The sequence below is a fragment of the Tupaia chinensis genome, unplaced genomic scaffold (assembly GCF_000334495.1).
Source record: "Tupaia chinensis unplaced genomic scaffold, TupChi_1.0 Scaffold000100_1, whole genome shotgun sequence".
NCBI classification, from domain to species: domain Eukaryota; kingdom Metazoa; phylum Chordata; class Mammalia; order Scandentia; family Tupaiidae; genus Tupaia; species Tupaia belangeri.
Genome location: NW_006159564.1, coordinates 2,571,296 through 2,591,132, shown reverse-complemented (window position 1 = coordinate 2,591,132; position 19,837 = coordinate 2,571,296). Strand labels below are relative to the sequence as shown.

At 40.5% G+C, this 19,837-nt stretch overlaps 1 protein-coding gene across 1 annotated transcript in view; it reads right to left on the bottom strand.

Moving 5' to 3' along the window:
- Window positions 1-712: 712 nt before the first annotated feature.
- CEP97 (centrosomal protein 97) overlaps window positions 713-19,837 on the bottom strand; it is a 31,683-nt gene continuing 12,558 nt past the window's right edge. Inside the window, exons 7-12 of the mRNA XM_006143582.3 lie at window positions 17,752-17,916; window positions 15,946-16,079; window positions 13,160-13,934; window positions 9,967-10,042; window positions 6,372-7,049; window positions 713-1,373 (exon numbers count right to left, since the gene is read on the bottom strand). Of these exons, the coding sequence (XP_006143644.2) occupies window positions 1,326-1,373; window positions 6,372-7,049; window positions 9,967-10,042; window positions 13,160-13,934; window positions 15,946-16,079; window positions 17,752-17,916 (1,876 nt within the window). The 3' untranslated portion in view covers window positions 713-1,325. The remainder of the gene's footprint in view (window positions 1,374-6,371; window positions 7,050-9,966; window positions 10,043-13,159; window positions 13,935-15,945; window positions 16,080-17,751; window positions 17,917-19,837) is intronic.

The window sequence follows — 19,837 nt, the reverse complement described above, 5'->3', positions numbered from 1 at the left end:
AATGTATTTATTTCATGAAGGAGGAGAGAGAACTCCCGAAAGAATCTCCCTGCCACCAACCACCCCTAGCCTTCTAGCCAGCCTAGGATCAGGGGCAAGCATGTTCCCAGCATTCTCAGGGAGGTCTCCAGACTTGAACTGGGACCCTCCCCATGTGGAATTGCCTCTTAAAGCATTGCATTTTACCACTGCACTACCATTTTACCATTACACTATCAGCAAAGATATTTCAAGTTTGCAATATATAAATATTGTTTTTTATATACTTTTCTATGATTCCCTGCTCTCATCTTTTGACTCATCAACCAACTGTAGGTCCTAACTGTCTCAGATGAGAGGAGTTTCTACTCAGCTTACTTCCTAACACTTGGAGCATCCACTGTCTTCACCAGGGCCTAAAGGTGTCATCTGTGCTCTTTGAGGGAAAGTATCTACTCTTCTCTACCCATAGAATCCAGTGAATATCCTGGACGTAATGGACTCTACACTGAAACACACTGAATTAGCATTTGCATAAGGCCAGGACTGTTTTATTTTAAATTCATTTACATAATGACAATATTCCGGATCTTCTTTAGTAGAGGGTCTATTTGCAATTTGTTCTGAACTTTGTCTACCCATTCATTACAAACAACATGACTAACAACTACTAATAATCATCACTAAAGTAAAAAGATGAAGCACTCAAATGTATAAATCTTTTATTTAAAATTAGAGAAACTGAAATGCAAATTAAATAAGTACAATATAAAATATTAAGCCTTCAGAAAACAGACCATAACAATGTTAAATAATCTACTCTTTTTACAACAAAATTAAAAAGAAATCTAAAAAAGTCCAAAATCAAATTATTTTTAAACTCTGTCAACATTTAAACTATTATAAAGCACTCAAATTTAATCACAAAATGAATAAAGCCACTACAAAGTAATTCCAGCTATCCCCTAAAATAAAGGAATTGAAATTTAGTATGATTTCTATTCATTCTGATAAAAAGCACCTCATTAAAAAAAAAAATCTACTTCTCACCAAGGCTGCGAGAACTGATTTGTTTACTTAACATTTCATTTTAATATGGCATTAACAGTCTTCCTCAATGAGAGGAATATTATTAAAAATGTCTAGACTGTTCCTTTCAGATCCCTTCTATTTTACTTCACGAATGAGGGTATCATATATTTAAATTTTAGAACACACAATACAGGCCCAGCTATGGTAGCATGTGTTGCTAAGACACTGCTCTGTAAACTGGGACCACAAGCGAGGCCTGAGTTTGATTCCTGGTCAAACCTGAAGGCTGGATACAGTAGCATGCACCTGTAGTCTCAGCGACTTGGAGGCTGAGGCAGAAGGATCACGAGCTCAAAGCCGGCCTGAATAACAAACAAAATCCTGTCTATAAAGAGAGCTAGACATGGTGGCACACCTGAGTCCTAGCTGGGTGGCTGAGGCAGAGCAAGACACAATGAGACCTTGTCTTAATTAACATGATAATAAATACCTTTTAATAAGTTATGTGGCAAGATAAAAATAAACATGAAACAATCGAGTCTTTTTTCTTCCCTTTATAAATGGGAAACTCATTAGATACATTCTATTTTTACTGTGCCTTAATAATTCAAGGGAAAAGAAATGCTTCATATATTTGTATCATCAATGTTATAAGTCTAATTCAAAGACTTTGCACCAAAAGAATACCAAGGGAGAAAACATAATATCTTAAGCCCAAATTTCATATAAATATTTATGGGAAGTAAAACTAGCTTTGTCTTAAGTAGACAATAGGAAAATACACTATTATGGTGTTTGTATACTTAAAATAACCTAAAACAAATAAAAGTACACACTTAAGGATGGCATCTCCATTATTTAAGAATAAAGTTATTTACATATATACAAACAATTACCTAGTTAAATGAACATTGTCCTGAAACATGCATATTGTGATGTCTTTAATAATTAAACATGCAAAACTAAACTAAATCGTTTATTGCCAACTATCACAATTAGCGTTTTCTGCACACCAGGAGAGTTAAAACTGTAACATCTGTTCTTTAAAGCTGAAGCTAAAATGAAATCAGACTCAGCATCTCACTAGAAAGTGTTATGTGTCTCAGCAACCTGTCATACTGCTTGTCAGCAGATAGATAAAAGACTCTGAGATGCAGTTCTCTAAAAGTTCCATTCCTCCTACTGTTCTTTAAAAATCATTTTAGGACATGGTGCTGAATCCATGGCTGACTGTGTAGTTCAAGTCCCACACTTGGTGGCTTGAAAATCACACTGGGCAGGTGTGTGCATGTACCCAATACCCCAAGAGAATAGAGAAGGGGCTGTGGTATGGCCATCCTCCACAGGGAGTGCTTTCTCACTCTCTCTCTCTCTCTCTCTGGAGAGCACACATACCCTATAGCCAAAAAAAGAGAACTAAAAATAAAACCATTTTAATCAAATCACATTTCTTGGAGACAACTCATTCAAGGTTCTGAAAGAATTATTTTCTACAAGCAACGCTGCCTTTAGTTGTAGCTCTTCGAAGCTGTTTTTTTTCCTCTTTTTCAAAGAGAATTTAAAATAGGCAGAGATTTTCTTACTAAATGTAAAAAGATTAATAGAGAGGATATAATAAAATTTGGGAATATAGTAACATGTCAGTTTTCATGGTTTGTTTACCACTAACTAGCTGTGACCTTAAAAAAGCCACATTAATTTCTCTGTGCCTGGGACCAGCAGTTAGCGTAATGTCTATGTCGCTGGACTCCCACGTAGTCGACTGCGGTTCAAGTCCTGGACCCTGTGGCTTAAACTCACGCTGGGTGCTTGTGCGTTCGTGCCCAAGATCCCGAGAGGAGAATGGAGGAGAAGGGATTGCGGCGTGGCCATCCTCCCTAGGGGGTGATTTCTCGTTTTCTGTCTCTCTGTCTCTCTCTGTCTGGTGAGCGCACGCGCCCTATAGCGAAAATCTTTCCAAAAAAAAAAAATTTCTCTGTGCCTTAGCTTCATCTTTAAAACAAAGAATTAGAATAGATCATCTCTAATGTTCTTTCTGACTCTACCATGGTATATTATGTGCTTCTGTAGTAATTTCTAACTGATAAATTAAATCTTCCATAAATCAAAAGAACTAATGTGAGTTAAAATTGCACAGTTGAATTAAACCTCTCCTGTTGGAAAAAAAAAACAAAACAAACAAACCCAGAAAGGCCATTTTGGAAGCTCAATTTTCCAAACCTTACTAGACTCATAACCTCTTCAGCCAGATCAATGAATAGTCCACAGAGTTAAAACCAAATAAATATCTTAGTTACATAAATTACTTTTAAATTACACTGTAAACCCACCAAAGTATATTAAGTCTATGCCACAGTTTTCCTATATTCTAATTTACATTATTTTCATCTATCTACATTCAAGATAATCTGTACAGTTAAGGGAGGGGACTAAAATTCTTGCACTTCTAAACATTAGTAAAAGTTAAATACAAAGAGCAGAATGTTAATGATTATCATATTCTGCTCAATTTGTCTTAATAAAATATACCAAATACTATTTGGGGGCTAGAAAAACAAGGCAAAGCTAAAAAGGGAAATCCTGCTGAGAAATGCTGATCAAGCTAATTTAGTTGTGTATTGCCATTACTTAGAAAAAGAGAGGGGGCCAGACCGTAGCGACTGGCCCCACACGGGAAAGGTCCCAGGAACTAGGCCCAGGGTTTGCATCCCAGGACCTGTCTGAGCACACCCACGCACACATGATCTAGGCTGGCCGAGGCTGGGGAGGCATCAGTGTGGAGACCCCACTGATGATGCCTGTCTCTCTGTCTCTCTCTCCCACTTGTTTGCTCTCTCTTTCATGGAAAAAAATAACTCTTAAGTTAAAAAAAAAGAAAAGAGAAAAGAAAAAGAAAGGAGGAGAGGTTATTAGTGGTATTACTCAGGTAATACTGAACCATGACATTTCAACAGCTTTTATGAATGAATGAATATACCATGAAGCAGTATTTTGGTATTAGTACAGTGCAAATTGGTTTCTCCTTGTCTAACTAAGGGCAGCAAACGAGGCACTTAACTGTAAAATAGAAAAATAGGGTATATTTAAGAAGAAATTAAAAATTATTCGTAAAAGATCATCAATATTCAAAAAGTAAAAACGTCCATTTTCAGTTAACATGTGTTCACTGATACACATGCTTCAGTAGGGCAAATCCTTTGGAAGGTAAGACTGCTGTTTTATGTATAAGAGACAGAGAATATTTCCTTTACAAGAGACTTTGGATTTCTAAGAATGAAATCCGAGTCTTCTCAACCTGAGTGCTACATATTTACAAACCAAGAAAAATGCATCTTACCACACTGGAGAAATGTTTATAAATAATAGTGGAGTGTACCATGTGATCCTCAACTTTATTCTTTAAGGATCAGAAGTTTGTATTTGATATAACTTCAAAGAAAGGGAACTAATGACTGTTACAGAATAGACACTTAGCACCTAAATTTAGAGAACACTTAAATATTGCCATAGTTTTAAATAGCTGTATATCCATAGGCTGGGGAAAATCAGATATGTTGTTAAATAATATTACAACATTCTCAAAGATTAAAATACCAAGCTTCTAAAATTCTTGATTTACAAATGCACCCACCCTGGGACCAGCAGTTAGCGTAATGGCTATGTCACTGGACTCCCATGTAGTCGACCGCGGTTCAAGTCCCAGACCCGGTGGCTTCAACTTATGCTGGGCGTGTGTGTGTGTGTGTGTGTGTGTGTGTGTGTGTGTGCCCAAGATCCTGAGAGGAGAATGGAGGAGAAGGGACTGCAACACGGCCATCCACCCTAGGGGGTGATTTCTCGCTTTCTGTCTCTGTCTTTCTGGCAAGTACACAGGCCCCCTAGCAAAAACTTCTCCAAAAAAAAAAAAAAAAATGCACCCACCCTAAAACATTCAAATACAATCTTATTTCTACTTGAAATTACAGATAGATACATATTCTTTTTACCAAGTAAAGCAAGGCTTATGTTTTCTTAACCACCATTAAATTATCTTCCAAATGTGGCACTTTTTCAGAGATTAGATAGAAAGTCGTACTTTAAAAAAAGTTATCCATATTCTACCACTAGTATTATTTCACATATTTTTCACTATGGGGCAGAAGCTAAAGTGAAGTAAATGGCCATGGACCCTCTGCTGAAATATATAAGTAAATATAAGCAGGAACAGAGAAGATGAACATAAATTCATTTCTGGCAATATATTGGCACATAAATGCTTATCTGTTGGATTAAAAAAAAAGCACTTAAAAATGGTAAATGGCCATCATGATATTATTCTAAGTTAATGGAGTTTAGTGTCTCCTTTCCTCCTATCAAAGAGAAATTTTATTGTGTTATCTCTTTAAGTAAGCTTGATTTTTAATCCTGGGTGGAACATTTTACAGCATGTGTTAAAACTGATGTATGGGCTAGCCAGTGGCATAGTGGTTAAGGCAGCTGGATCCCACATGTCCAAATGCATAGCTCTGGTCTCAAACCCAGCAGCTTGAAAAACACACCAGGCATATGTGCCTGCGTGACCAAAATCCTGAAAAGGATAAATGGAGGAAGAAGGATTGCAGTGTGGTCATCCGCTATGGGAGGTGCTTTCTCATTCCCCTTCCCCTCTCTGTGTCTCTCTCCAGCAAGCATGTGTGCCCTCTAGCAAATTAAAAACAAAACAAACAAACAAAAAAGCCTGATATATGACATTAACTAAAGTTTGCCATGAGACAATTTAATCATTTGCCATTGGAAAATCCTACAAGCTTCTCTTTTCTCCCTAAGTTTGATTATAAAAAGGTCTCATTGACTCAGAAGGGAGGAAAAAGTACTTTAACATGTTCTTTGGAGACTGACAAATTTCAATAGCACACAATTCTCATATTTGTCATTTATATTCACTTTAACACATTAAATTCCTTATTACATAATTAACTTCCTCAAATATAGAACAGAATTCTCTTATTTATATCTTTAAGGTAAATTTTTCTATTTTTGTTAAGATGTTCTAGTTTATTTTTGAAAGTAAATGAGTACAAAACAGAAACGATGCAATTCAATTATTTAGAAATAAAGTGCATATAGCTTTGATAGAAATATTGTTTGATACATTATAGCTAAGTAAAAAGCTAGCAAAATTAAAACAAATACTCAGCTCAACATCTAGAATCTAGAAAATACAAGAGAAGATACAAATTCTATATAAATAGTAACAATGGGGTGAGGCAGTCCCCTAAGGGAAAAAAAAAGGAGAAGAAAATTTCTTACAAAATGTTAGGTGGGGATTTCTGCCTCCCAAGAGACCAGACATGCTACACGGTAACACCAACATGCAATACCTGAAATGAGGGATCACATTCTGGCTGCTGCTCTTGCACTTCTGTGTTTAATTTACAATTCTCTGAGGTCTGGCTGATTTCATCTTGCAGAGTAGGAGATGTGTCATGAGTCTCATCTCCAGAAGCACCGTCAGACCAAACATCTAATTTTTCTGAGGAACGATCTACGTGACACTTACTGTCTCCTGCCCCTTCATTGGAACTTGTCCTTTCTTCAGCATCCTCTAGCTGCTGAACTGAAGTTAAATACTGTTCAAGCAGACTGCTATCCTGCTCATTGCTTGAGCTTCCCTTCCCCCATTCACCATGGTCTTCACTAACACCCCCTAAATCTGACTCTTTGCCATATTTGACCGTGTCAATGGAATTCCCCATTATGGAGCTCTCACTGCCTTCTGTTGAACTTTTTTCGAAATCCAAAGAATCCTGCAAACAGTGAACTTGTTCTGTCAGCGAGGAATGAAAACCAGAGTCTGGAAATTCTGGTAAGGATTTCTCTTGAGGAGCTTCATCAGAAGCAACAAACCAGTCAGAATTTTGATCAGATGAGGGTTCCTGACTTTGGGTGAATAGTGGAGGTTTGGATGGCACCAGAGGGCTTATTATAGGAGGAGCACCAGTGTGACAGGAACTTAGATGCTGGTCCACTGTCTGTTGCCAAGTCTGCAGAGACCTTACCTATAAACCAGAATGAGAAAGAAAATAAAATTGTAAGCACTTCAGAAGGTCCTAAGAGATATTTGGGCGGGGAACCTCAGTCATACTCACTGGAACCCTGTGCCCTCCTTGAACAATATAAGAGAAACTTTCCCAGACTGACTGACAGAGCCGAAGTCATATATTAACTTACATGCATTGTTAAAATGTCCAAACTCTAGACACTCAGAAACTAGGTCTGGTTGTCTGGAGAACTTCTGGCTGTCTAGGAGATGTAACATCAAAAAGTCTGTAGCCAATGAAAGGCTTGTGTTGAACAGGTCAATGAACAAAAACCTTCCATTACAACTCCTTTGCCCCTCCAGTCTTTTCCTCCCTTCTTTCTCTCTGTAAAATGAACCTTGGCTCTCGCTCTTTGGGGAAACACTGACTATCAGTAACTGAAGTCTTGTTCCTCCACACAACAAATCCTCACAATCTTGGTTTGAATAAACCATTTTATTCACTAAATTAACTTTGGGTCAGAACTATTTTATTTTAGGTAAATAAAATACAACTTTATTATAAAATAAAACGCATGCCTATTTTACAATTGTCCATAGTTTTTTCCTGGTGATAATGTAGCAGCTAAATGGTAGAAATGGTAGAAACTGCCTGACTCCTCTTATTTTTTTCATAGCACCCCCAGTCTCAGGCACATGTGCATGTATGTTCAAAATCCCAAAAGGAGGAAAAAATGAAGGAGGAAAAAATTGCAGCATGCCCATTTTCCATAGAGGATGTCTTTCTCTCTCTCTCTCTTTCTGGTGGGCAAACACACAATCTGATCCTTTTTTTATTTTTAGATTTTTGCCATAGGGCATGTGTGCTCACCAGACTCCTCTCAGAAATTTGGGCACACAGCTGACACAGTTTTCAAGCCACAGGGTCTGGGACTAGATTCATGCAATTGGCCGTGTGGGATCCAGTCCTTAAAACCACACCACCTGCTGGCCCTTAAAAGTTTTAAAGATTTAAAGACCAGCAGATGGCATAATGGTTACATCACTCCCACATAGTCAACTGCAGTTCAAGTCCAGTCCCAGTGGCTTAAAAAAAAACTCATGCCAGGAGCATGTGCATGCATGCCCAAAATCCTAAAAGGAAAATGGAAAAGAAGGGACTGTGGCATAGCCATCCCCTCTGAGGGGTGATTTCTTGTTTTCTATCTCTCTGAATCTGTCTATTTCTCTGGCGAGCACATGTGTCCTGTAGCAAAAATCTCTCTAAAGAGAAAAAAAAGTTTTAAAGATTAAAGAAAAAAAAAAAAAAAGAAGTACTTGAGAACTGCCTCTGTGGCCTGGTGGTTAAGGGAACCAGATCCCACATGGCCAACTGTGTGCTTCAAATCCCAGCCCTGGCAGCTTGAAAAGCATGTCAGGTACGTGTGCATACATTGTCAAAGTCCTACCTGGATGGAGAAATGGAGAAGGTATCGTGGTGTGACCACATTCTACTGACGGGACTTCCTGTCTCTCTCTGGTGAGTGCATGTGCCCTCTGGCAATTAAAAATGCCCATTTTCCGTGTGGGGGGGTACTCTCTCTCTCTCTCTCTCTCTCTCTCGGGCACACACACCACCAGAATAAAAAGGGGGCCAAGGTGACATGGTGGTTAAGTGCTAGACTCCCACATGGCCTACAACAGTTAGAATCCCAGACAGGGTGACTTGCTTTCTTACTTTCCTTCTTTCTCTCTTTCTGTCTCTCTCTCTCTCTCTGGTAAGCACATGTGTCCTACAGCAAATTAAATAATAATTAATAAAATTAAATAATTTTTAAAAATAAAAATTATTTGATATGATACTAGTAAAATTAATTGTCTATACTATCTTTAAAGTATGCCTATACTATTCACTAAATTAACTTTGCTTCAGAACTATTTTAAACAGTACTATTAGAAAATTCAAACTGATACGAGACAAGCAGTTGGCATAATGGCTATGTAACTGGACTCCCACGTAGTCAACCACAGTTCGAGTTCCGACCCGGGTGGCTTAAACTCATGCCGGGCGCGTATGTGTGCGTGCCCAAGATCCTGAGAGGAGAATGGAGGAGAAGGGATTGTGGCATGGCCATCTCCCCGGGGGGTGATTTCTCGCTTTCGTCTCTCTGTCTTTCTCTGTCTGTCTGGCAAGGCACATGCCCTATAGCAAAAACCCTCTCAGAAAAAAAAGAAAAAGAAAGAAAGAAAATTCAAACTGATGTGACCAGCAAATGGTGTAATGATTACATTGCTAGACTCCCACATAGTCAACCATAGTTTGAGTCCCAGACCCAGCAGCTTATAACTCACACAGAGCACATGTGTGTGTGTGCTCAATATCCCGAGAAGAGAATGGAGAAGAGATTGCATGGGGGTTCAGCCCCCCAGAAGATGATTTTTCACTTTCTGTCTCTCTGGCGAGCCCACATGCCTACAGCAAAAAACCTCTCTTAAAAAAAGAGAGAGAGAGAAAAATAAAGAAAATTCAAACTGTCTCTTCTAGGCAATCATGTATACTTTTTAGGATATGTATATTGTAACCATCATACACCATCCCAATTGTCTCACATTCAAATATTCCCAAAAGATAAAAACAGATAGATGATTACATATAACTTCAACCTGGGTTATTTTTTTTAACTGGAAAGTTATAACAACATCATTCAATTAAGCTACTTTCCTTTGGCTTCATACTACTTCGTCTTTCCTATCAAAACTATGAAAACATTTTTCCTCAGATTAAATAAAACAACAAAATTCATTGTTCTAGTTCAGAGTTAGTGGCAAAGAAGAGAAACCACAACCTTAACCTTGAGAGAGGGTGCCTTTCACAGCTGACTACTCCACTGTTACCCCAATGAATGCAGAATTTGTCTTTCTTCATATACTAGATAAATCAACAGGAGGAGGCTTACCTGGTTCCAAAGGAATCTGACAGCTTCTTCTTGCACAAATTTTTTAATACGTTCTTCATCTCTTTCTTTTCTTAACCTACAGTAATTCAAAACACATTACTGGTAAGTGCAAGTAAGGGTGACTTGCACTTTCTGTTACAACTACTGACTTGCACTTCCTCTTACGACTACTGAACATATGCAGCGTGAAAAGAGTAATAATCTAGTAATAGTCCTTTCCCCTCTGAGAATAACTAAACTGTTTTGTATTTATAATGATTTTTTTTATAATAATAATAATAATAATAATAATAATAATATTGAATAGCTCATTAACTGGCTTCAATTTCCTAGCCAAACATACAAACAGGGCAGAAGATACAGAAAGAAGTATTTCTGGGTTGTTGGGAAAGTCATGACGCATTTTTGCATCAAAATATAGAAAAATATGTCATGACTTTCTCAACAACCTAATATTCAAAGCACCTAAAACACCTAAGGATCACACTATAAAGAACTAATGATGGCTTAAAACTCACACCGGGCACATGTGCATGCATGCACAAGATCCCGAGAGGAGAATGGAGGAGAAGAGATGGCGGTGTGGCCATGCCCCCTGGGGGGTGATTTCTTGCTTTCTGTCTCTCTGTCTCACCTATCTCTGCACCCTACAGCAAAAAATCTCTCTAAAAAGAAAAAAAAAAAAAAGAAGGACTAATGAGGGGCCAGCAGGTGGTGTGACAGTTAAAGCTCACGGCCAGCTGCAGTTCAAGTCCCAGACCCAGCAGCTTGAAGATCACTCTGGATGCACGTGCATGCATGGCCAAAATCCCAGGAGGAGAATGGAGGAAAAGGGATGGCCGTGTGGCCATCCACCCTTGCTCTCTCCAAACGTAAGCCTATCACAAAGCTGACTCCTTTGGTTATTCATAATCACCCACAGTGTCACCACCATTCATTAAGAACTTTTGACCCAATTCTCCACCTTCTCTACCCCCTCCAAGTCTTTTTCTTGTACCAACTGGGACTCCTGAATTGTAACCAGCAAACCCACCAATATAATCTATGTATTTATGCTCTCTCTGAACTTTTCCTTGGCCAAAACGGACCCACTTCTGAGAGAACTGTACCCTCGCAAGTGGAAGCTACTTTCTTCTCTGCTTCTCACTGATGTTTTCAAATGATTCTTCACCTTTTACCTTTAGGAACTCCTGCCATCCTAAATTTCCCATACCTGTTTGTCAAGTACTGACCCCTCATATCTGTCCCACTCTCTGAAGTCTCAGTGCTAGTTTTTACCTCTGCCCATTGCTACCATTTTTTGAAACTCTTGACATTCTGTCTAGCAATGGTCACCCCATGTCAGTCATCCAGTTTTGCGGTCATACCCTACAAGAAGACATTTCAACTCTGCCACTTTTAAAAAACAATTCCAGGGCCAGCAGGTCAAGTGGAGGTTAAGGTGCTGGGTTCCACATGGCCAGCTGCAGTTTGAGTCCCAGACTTGGCAGTGTGAGGGGAGTACCACATGTGTCCGTGCGTGCCTAAAATCTCAAGAGGAGAATGGAGAAGGAACTGTGGCATGGCCATCCCTCCTGTCGGGGGGTGATTTCTCACTTTCTCTCTCACTCTGTCGAGCACACACAGCCTACAGCAGAAACAAAAATGATCCCAGGGATACAGACAGGGGCACAGTGATCAAGTGCGGCATTCTCTGAGGCTAACCCACGTGGGAAGGTTCCAGGTTTGTGTCCATGACACAGGACTGGCTGAGTCTAAGGGCAGATCACAGCAACGAGACCGTACTGGGAGTGTTTTCTGTCCCTCTGACTCATGGAAATAAATAAACTTAAAAAAAAAAAAAAAAGAATCATAAGCACCCAACACCAACTACTACCCTTCCATCCTCCCAGTTAACTTGCTCTTACACCACTTGCTCTTACAAGCCCACTGCAACATTTAGACCTCGTATCTATCTAATGACCTTTCCTCTGCCTTTCAATGCATTTAAACCCTAAGATCCATCATTGTTATCCCCTCTCAAATATCTTCAGGCCCCTTGCCTCTCTCTTCCTCTCTCTCTCAACGTCACCTGGAAAAGGCCATTCTTTTTTTTTTTTTGAGAGGTTTTTGCTATAGGGCACGTGCGCTCACTAGGAAAAACTCCGAGCCTTTTTACATTGTGAGAACAATGTTCCTGAGTGCCAAGCTATCGAAACTGAAGACAGTCTTGGGGCCCTCAGCAGTCACCAGTCACTTTCAGCTGCTAAATCTAATGTGGATTTCTCTAGCCTCCATATGACACCTTTCCTCTCTCCTGAAACGTTTTCTTCCGTTGGACCTAAAACACGTACAAACGTGCCTAATTTTACTATTACACTGGCTGTCCCTTCTCAGTCTCTTTTACTTCCTTCTCCTGTGGAAGCCCCAGAATACTAGCCTCTTTTTAATCCCTATTTCTTTTCTTATATCACCTATTAGGTTCTATATAGAATTTTTCATCTTCTCATTATTTAAAATTATTTATTTATTTAATTCCACTTGTTATTATTATTTTTTTATTTTGACCAGACAGAGACAGAGAGAGCAAGAGAAAGGGAAAGTGAGAAAGCCAGCTGCCAAGTCCAGGACTCGAACCACGGTTGGTCATGTGGGAATCCAGCGCCTTTAACCACCATGCCACCTGCTGGCCCTCTCACATTCTCATTTTCCTGTACCTTACTATGTTTAGAATTCTAGATGCCTATAAAGCTCACAATCAGCCACAACACTGACCGATGTACCACTGCTGTGCTGGGAATGGAGATGCATGCCAGTCTCTGCCCTAGAGATAACCTTCAGTATCCTGGAGGAGACAAGCAAGAATACAAGGGCGAACCTCGTACGAAAAGTGACCAGAAATGACCACAGCAGTACAGTGTTCTGAATCAACTCTAAGAATCTAACACCTGCAAACCAGCACGTCAGCAAGAATTTTGACCCATCTTCCTTTTTTTTTTAATATGCACTTTCTATGATCTTTTTTAAAACATTACTTTATTATTTAGCTTTATTTACTTATGTATTTATTTTAATATAACCAGAAAGTGACAGAGTGAGAGAAAGAGAAAGCAAAAAAATAAGCTGCCACATCCAGGCCTCAAACCACGGTTGGTCAGCCACGTGGGAGTCCAGCGCCCTTAACCGCCATGCAACCTGCCAGCCCCCGACCCACCTTCTTATCTCCTCAGTTAAGCAGACAATGTGCTCCTGCATTCTGCGTAGCCGGATTTCATATCGCACATCTTTGGCCTGAGGGTTGTAATTTCTGGCATAAAAGCCCCGCCAACAAGCCTGAAGCTTAGTGGCCGCTTCATTCAGTTTTTGAAGAGAAACTTTATCTTGTTCCAAAGCAGCAGATTTCTGGGTTAAAATTCTGAAATGAAGCTTCTCTGAAGTTGTTTGGGACATGCTTTCTTCACTGCTTGGCTGTGTATGGGAGAGACTGTGTCCAGTGGACTCGGGAAAAGATTTAAGGCCATGGCTTTTATCCTTCAGGACAGCACTGGTTACTGTTGGCTCAGGACAAGGTAAGAGCCCAGTGTTCTCATTTACCTCTGCACTGATCTCACCCGTCATCATCTGAACAGAATCCTCATTTACAGTCCATGGAGTCTTTCCCTCTTCCTTACACAAGTCCTGGCTTTTCAGCCCTTTCACAGATTCATCTGCAACACTACCGTCTTCTACACCCAAGTTAATGCCCTGTAGCCTCAGCTCAACTGTAGGTGACACTGGAGAAAGTCCTGATGCAACTGGCATGAAAGTAGACTCTGACGAGAGAAGGCTACAGTTTAACTTGTCCTCATCGGTTTGTATGTCTTCCAGGTGCAGGTCACTTCGTGAATATCTTGTGGTGTGTCCAGAGGCTGGAAAGTTATTCGTAACAGCATGCAATTGATCATCATTACTGCTTGCCCCAACCCAAGAATTGACTTGGGTGACAAGTTCTGGAAGAATCAACAAAGTATCATTTAAACCATTAAATATTTAAATAGTTTTAACAATTATATCTTTTTAATAAAATCTAGTCTCCAAAATACAGTAAAATGCAACAAAATGCCTTTAATCATTTCTTTCAATATATTTAAAATAGCAAACAAGATTTTTTTTTTTGAGAGATGTTTAGTGTAGGACATGTGGGCTCACCAGAGACCAGAGAGATAGAGACAGAAAGTAAGAAATCATCCCCTAGGGGAAATGGCTATGCCAAATCCCTTCTCCTCCATTCTCCCCTCAGGATTTTGGGCATACACCCACATATGCCTGCCATGAGTTTTAAGCCACCAGGACTCAAACCAGAGTTGACTACGTGGAAAACCAGCGACGTAACCATTACACCATCTGCTCATCCTTCAAACAAATACTGTTAAGAAGATGAATTCTTGGGACCAGCAGTTGGTGTAATGGCTGTATCGCTGGACTCCCACGTAGTCGACCGTGGTTCGAGTCCCGGACCCGGTGGCTTAAACTCACACCAGGCACGTGTGCATGCGTGCCCAAGATCCCAAGAGGAGAATGGAGGAGAAGGGAATGCAGTGTGGCCATCCCCCCTGGGGGGTGATTTCTCGCTTTCTGTCTCTCTGTCTCTCTCTGTCTGTCTGGTGACTGCACGTGCCCTATAACAAAACCCTCTAAAAAAAAGAAAAAAAAGAAGAAGATGAATTCTTCTAATAATCATAAGAATAATCAAAGTATCAGGTCTATACAGAAGGTAGCAGTCCTTGAAGTGTTTTTAAAAGTTAGAAATATAGGGGCTGGCAGGCGGCATAGTGGTTAAGGCACTGGACTCCCACATGGCCGATCATAGTTCAAGTCCTAGACCTGGTGGCTTGCTTTCTCTCTCTCTCTCTCTCTCTTTCTCTGGTCAAACTGAATAATAATAATAAATAAAATTAAATAAATAATTATTTTTTTTTTAATTTAGGGACCAGCAACTAGTGTAATGGCTATGTCGCTGGACTCCCACGTAGTTGATCGTGGTTCTCATCCCGGACCCAGTAACTTAAAACTCATGCCGGGCGCGTGTGCATGCGTGCCCAAAATCCTGAGAGGAGAATGGAGGAGAAGGGATTGCAGCGTAGCCATCCCCCCGGGGGGTGATTTCTTGCTTTCCGTCATAGCCAGCTCCTCTAGAGGTGATTTTTTTTTTTTTTTGGAGAGGTTTTTTTCGCTACAGGGTGCGTGCGCTCGCCAGACAGAGAGAGAGACATAGAGGCAGAAAGCAAGAAATCACCCCCCAGGGGGTATGGTCACGCCGCAATCCCTTCCCCTCCATTCTCCTCTCAGGATCTTGGGCACGCACACACACACACCCGGTGTGAGTTTTAAGCCACCGGGTCCGGGACGCGAACCGCGGTCGACTACGTGGGAGTTCAGTGACATAGCCATTACGCTAACTGCTGGTTTTCTTGATGTGATTTCTTATTTGCTCTCTGTCTCTCTCTCTGGTGAGAACATACACCCTATAGCAAAAACTTTAAAAAACAAAATAGAAATCTAGTGGTTATAAAACACATATATATACATATCTACATATATACAAACATATACACACATAAAATATAAGATCAGAGCTGGCAGATGGAACACAGGAGGTTAAAGTGGCTGAATCCCACATGATGGACTGTGTAGTTTGAGTCCCAGACCAGATGGCCTGAAAATCACTCCAGGCACATGTATGCATATGTCCAAAATCCCGTAGAAGAATAGAGAATGGATTATAGCATTGCCATCCCTCCGGGGAGGTAATTTCTCACTTTCTCTTTCTCTCTCTCTGTCTCTCTCCAGCGAGCACAAACACCCTATAGAAAAACTAAAAAGAAATAATAAAAGGTCAAAATGATCACAAAAGTTAACAAATTAATCAGAATTTATGAAAACACATTTTTTTTCTGTTTTATGAAAAACAGAAAAAAATGGCTTGGAAACAAAGAGATTAGAAATAAATTAATATCCTACCACTTTCCTGGACTATCTGGCCATCTTGAACAGGGCTTGAGTGCTCAGGTACAATGGGTGCCCTTGTTTCAACAGGAGCAAGAAGAGATAATTCTTCATTTTGGCTTTGGTTCATCAATTGCCTCTGGTGAAACCTAAAAATCAATAACATCTGATGTTAACCTAACACAAACCAAAACAGAAACCTTTTGTGCCAAGTTATATAGTCTCGTGTGAAATCACTGGCCAGAAAAAGTTAAGAAACTTATTTTAAAATTTCACAGACACTCTCATGCACAGACATGTACACATGCACACACATTTAAAGGCAGATCTCTGACAGATGGAACTATACATTTTGTTTTTAATTGCCAGAGGGAACATGTGCTCCCCAAAGAGAGAAGATGGAGAAAGACCCCTCCCCACTACCACAATAGAGCACGATCGCACTGCAATCCCTTCTCCTCCATCTTCCCAGCCTGTTGGGGTTTGGGGTGTGCACACACTCATGTCTTGCTTCTTTGTCAAGCCACCATACTACGACTTGAACCACAGTTCACATAGGATCTGGTTTCCCTTAATCACTAGGCTATGGGACTGACCCCTCTAGGTGTACTTCTTAATGCTAGAACTTAAAACCCATGAATGGTATGGTGGTTAAGTGGCCGGATCCCACACGACCGATAGTATGGTTTGAGCCCCAGACCTGCCAGCTTGAAAAACACACTGGGCGCTTATGTGTGCATGCCCAAAAACGCTGGAAAGGAGAAATGGAAAAGGGGGTGCTTTCACACTTTCTCTCTTCTCCCATCCCCACCACAAGCACAAGTGTCCTTTAGCAAAATTTAAAGACGGCCCAATAGGTGGCACGGTAGTTAAGGTGCTAGAATCACACATGGCCCACCACGGTTCGAGTCCTGGACCTGGTGGCTCTAAAATTATGCCAGGGATGTGTACACATGCACCCAAAATCCCAGGAGGAGAGGGAATTTCAGTGTGGCCATTCCCTTAGGGGCTTTCTTACTTTCCCTCTCACGGTCAGTCTCTGTCTCCCTCTGGTAAGCGCACACACCCTGTGACAAACATCTAAAAACAAACAAGTAAAAAATACACATTAAAAGATAAATATAGGGGGAACCAGCAGTAGGCGTAATGGCTATGTCACTGGACTCCCACGTAGTCGACCGCGGTTCGCGTCTCGGACCTGGTGGCTTAAAACTCATGCCAGGCGTGTGTGCGTGCGTGCCCAGGATCCCGAGGGGAGAATGGAGGAGAAGGGATTGTGGTGTGACCATCCCCCCTGAGGGGTGATTTCTCACTTTCTGTCTCTATGTCTCTCTCTGTCTGGCTGGCGAGCACATGCGCCCTGTAGCAAAAAAAACCTCTCCAAAAAAAAAAAAAAAAAGAAAAATTAAGGGATCAGCAGGGGGCATGGGGTTAAGGCGCTGGACTCCCACATGTCCACCCACAGTTCAAGTGCCAGACCTAGCAGCTTTCTCTCTCTCTTTCTGTTTTCTCTCTCCTCTCTCTGGTGAGCACGTGTGCCCCGTAGCAAATATAAAAATAAGAGTAATAAATAATCATTGTTTTAAAGATAAATAATTCCCATTTCCACACAGTGATTTGGCTCTTCTCATTCTGGAAGTAACCAGCAATACAGCTGCTGTGCAGCCAGCTGCGCTGTACTGTGTGGTTCAGCTTCCTCTGCAGGAGCCAAGGGTACAAAAAGATGGGCCATGGCACTCGCCATGGGACTGCCGATCCTGCAGGGAAGACTCCAGACATTTTCCCTTGTGAATGCGTCAGTTCTTAAACATACTGACTTACTTCTGTTTGCTCAGAATCTTCTCCAGTTTGGCGTCTTCTGCAGTCTGAAGACCCAGTGCAGAAGTGAGAGGACAGACTGTAGCCAGGTACTGGACAAGCTGGATGTGCTGGCCAGGCCGATATGCTCTCCCCTTGCCTTGACTATAGAGCCATTCAGCTTTCAAACTGCAATTGAGGAAAACAAAGGAGAGCAGATGGCACCATCGTAGTCAAGAGAACGCTGTTAGTTGGAGGATGCTAGCGAACCACCAACTCATTTAGAAACTGATAACAGGAACCAGCAGATAGCACAGTGGCTATGTCGCTGGACTCACACATGGCCAACCATGGTTCAAGTGCCAGACTTGGCAGCTTGAAACTCACACCAGGCACATGTGCGTGCATGCCCAAGATCCCGGCTGTCTCTCTGACTCTCTCTCTCCAGCGAGCACACATACTCTATAGCAAAAATCTCTCTCTTAAAAAAAAAAATAGTCAGATGTGAATCTGGACAAACCTCTACCTTCCACTACCAGTCTGGGAAATACAGAAGAGAAAGGTTCATGTTTGAATACTCCATAGTTTAAGTTTTTGTGAGGAAAAACACAAACTGCAAAGCATCAACTACGATAAGATCTGTTTTTCTACCTTTGCTTGACATGAATTCATTAATATACATATTATTATGTATATTTTATTAAATCCATAAAACATGCTCCTAGGTATTAAAAACAAACAAACAAACAAAAACCTTCCTGCCAACTAAAAGACCATTGCTAATCTTTAAAAAAGTTAAAATTCAGGGCTGGCAGGTGATGTGGTTGTGGAGGGTGCTGGATTCCCACAGAGTCAACTACATTTCGAGTCCTGGACCTGGCAGCTTGCTTTCTCTCTCCCCCATCAAATTAAAAAAATAAAATAGAACAAAATAAATAAAGTTAAATAGAATAAAGAATATTTTTTAAAAGTTATAATTCATTGAGTTCTAACATAATCATTCCAATCACTGATTATTTCTCTCTTGAAATTGAAAGAAAAGTTTATTTAAAATGACCAAAGTCACAACCGTTAAAAAGATGAATTTAGGGGACCAGCAGGTAGCATGATAATTAAGGCACTAGATACTCCCACATGGCCGACCACAGTTCAAGTCCTAGACCTGGTGGCTTTCTCCCTTTCTCTCTCTCTGTGTATCTCTCTGGTCAAATTAAAATAAATAAATAAGATAATTCTTTTTTTAAATTATTTTTGTATTTATTCATTTACTTATTTTGATCAGAGAGACACACAGAGAGAGAGAAAGTGAGAAAGCAAGCCACCAGGTCCAGGACTTGAACTAGGGTTGGCCATGTGGGAATGTCCAGCACCTTAACCACCATGCCACCTGTTGGTCACCAAGATAATTCTTAAAAAAAAAAAAAAGAAAAGAAAAGAAAAGAAAAGAAAAGAAAAGATGAACTTAAATCAATCTGCCTTTTCATCTAAAGAAAGGAGTATTGCATGAAATGGTATCTGATATTTGCTTCTAAAATACTCCAATAAAGGGTCAGAAGATGGCGTGTAGGTTAAGATCACGGAAATGCACATGGCTGACTTCACAGTTCAACTCCTAGACTTATGTGCATGCACGCCTAAAATCCTGAGAGGAGAATGGAGATGATACTACAAAGTGGCCATCCCCCATAGGAGTGACTTCTCACTCGTTCCCTCTTCTCTGGCAAGTGCACATGCCCTACAGCAAAAACTTAAAGAAAAATGAGTGATAGTTAAAGAAAATAAAGTCATCTCAACTCTATCTCCTCCGAGTCTACCCCCTTCTCATTCAGGTCCTAGTTTCTCACCTCCCCTAAGGCTTGCATTCCACAGATCATGTGCCAGTGTCTCAAAGACCCCACCCTATAAAAATCCTAGGTCCAAGTCACAGACACCAGCAATAATTTAGTTTTCACTTCTGCTGGTTCATAGGTATGACAAGGAGAGGTCAGCCTGTGTGTTACCGGTTCCAAATAGGAACTCAGTGGCTTTTCCCAGAGTTATCGGGTTTTATTAGTTAAATAAATAAATAAATATATATATATATATACATATATATATATATACACACACA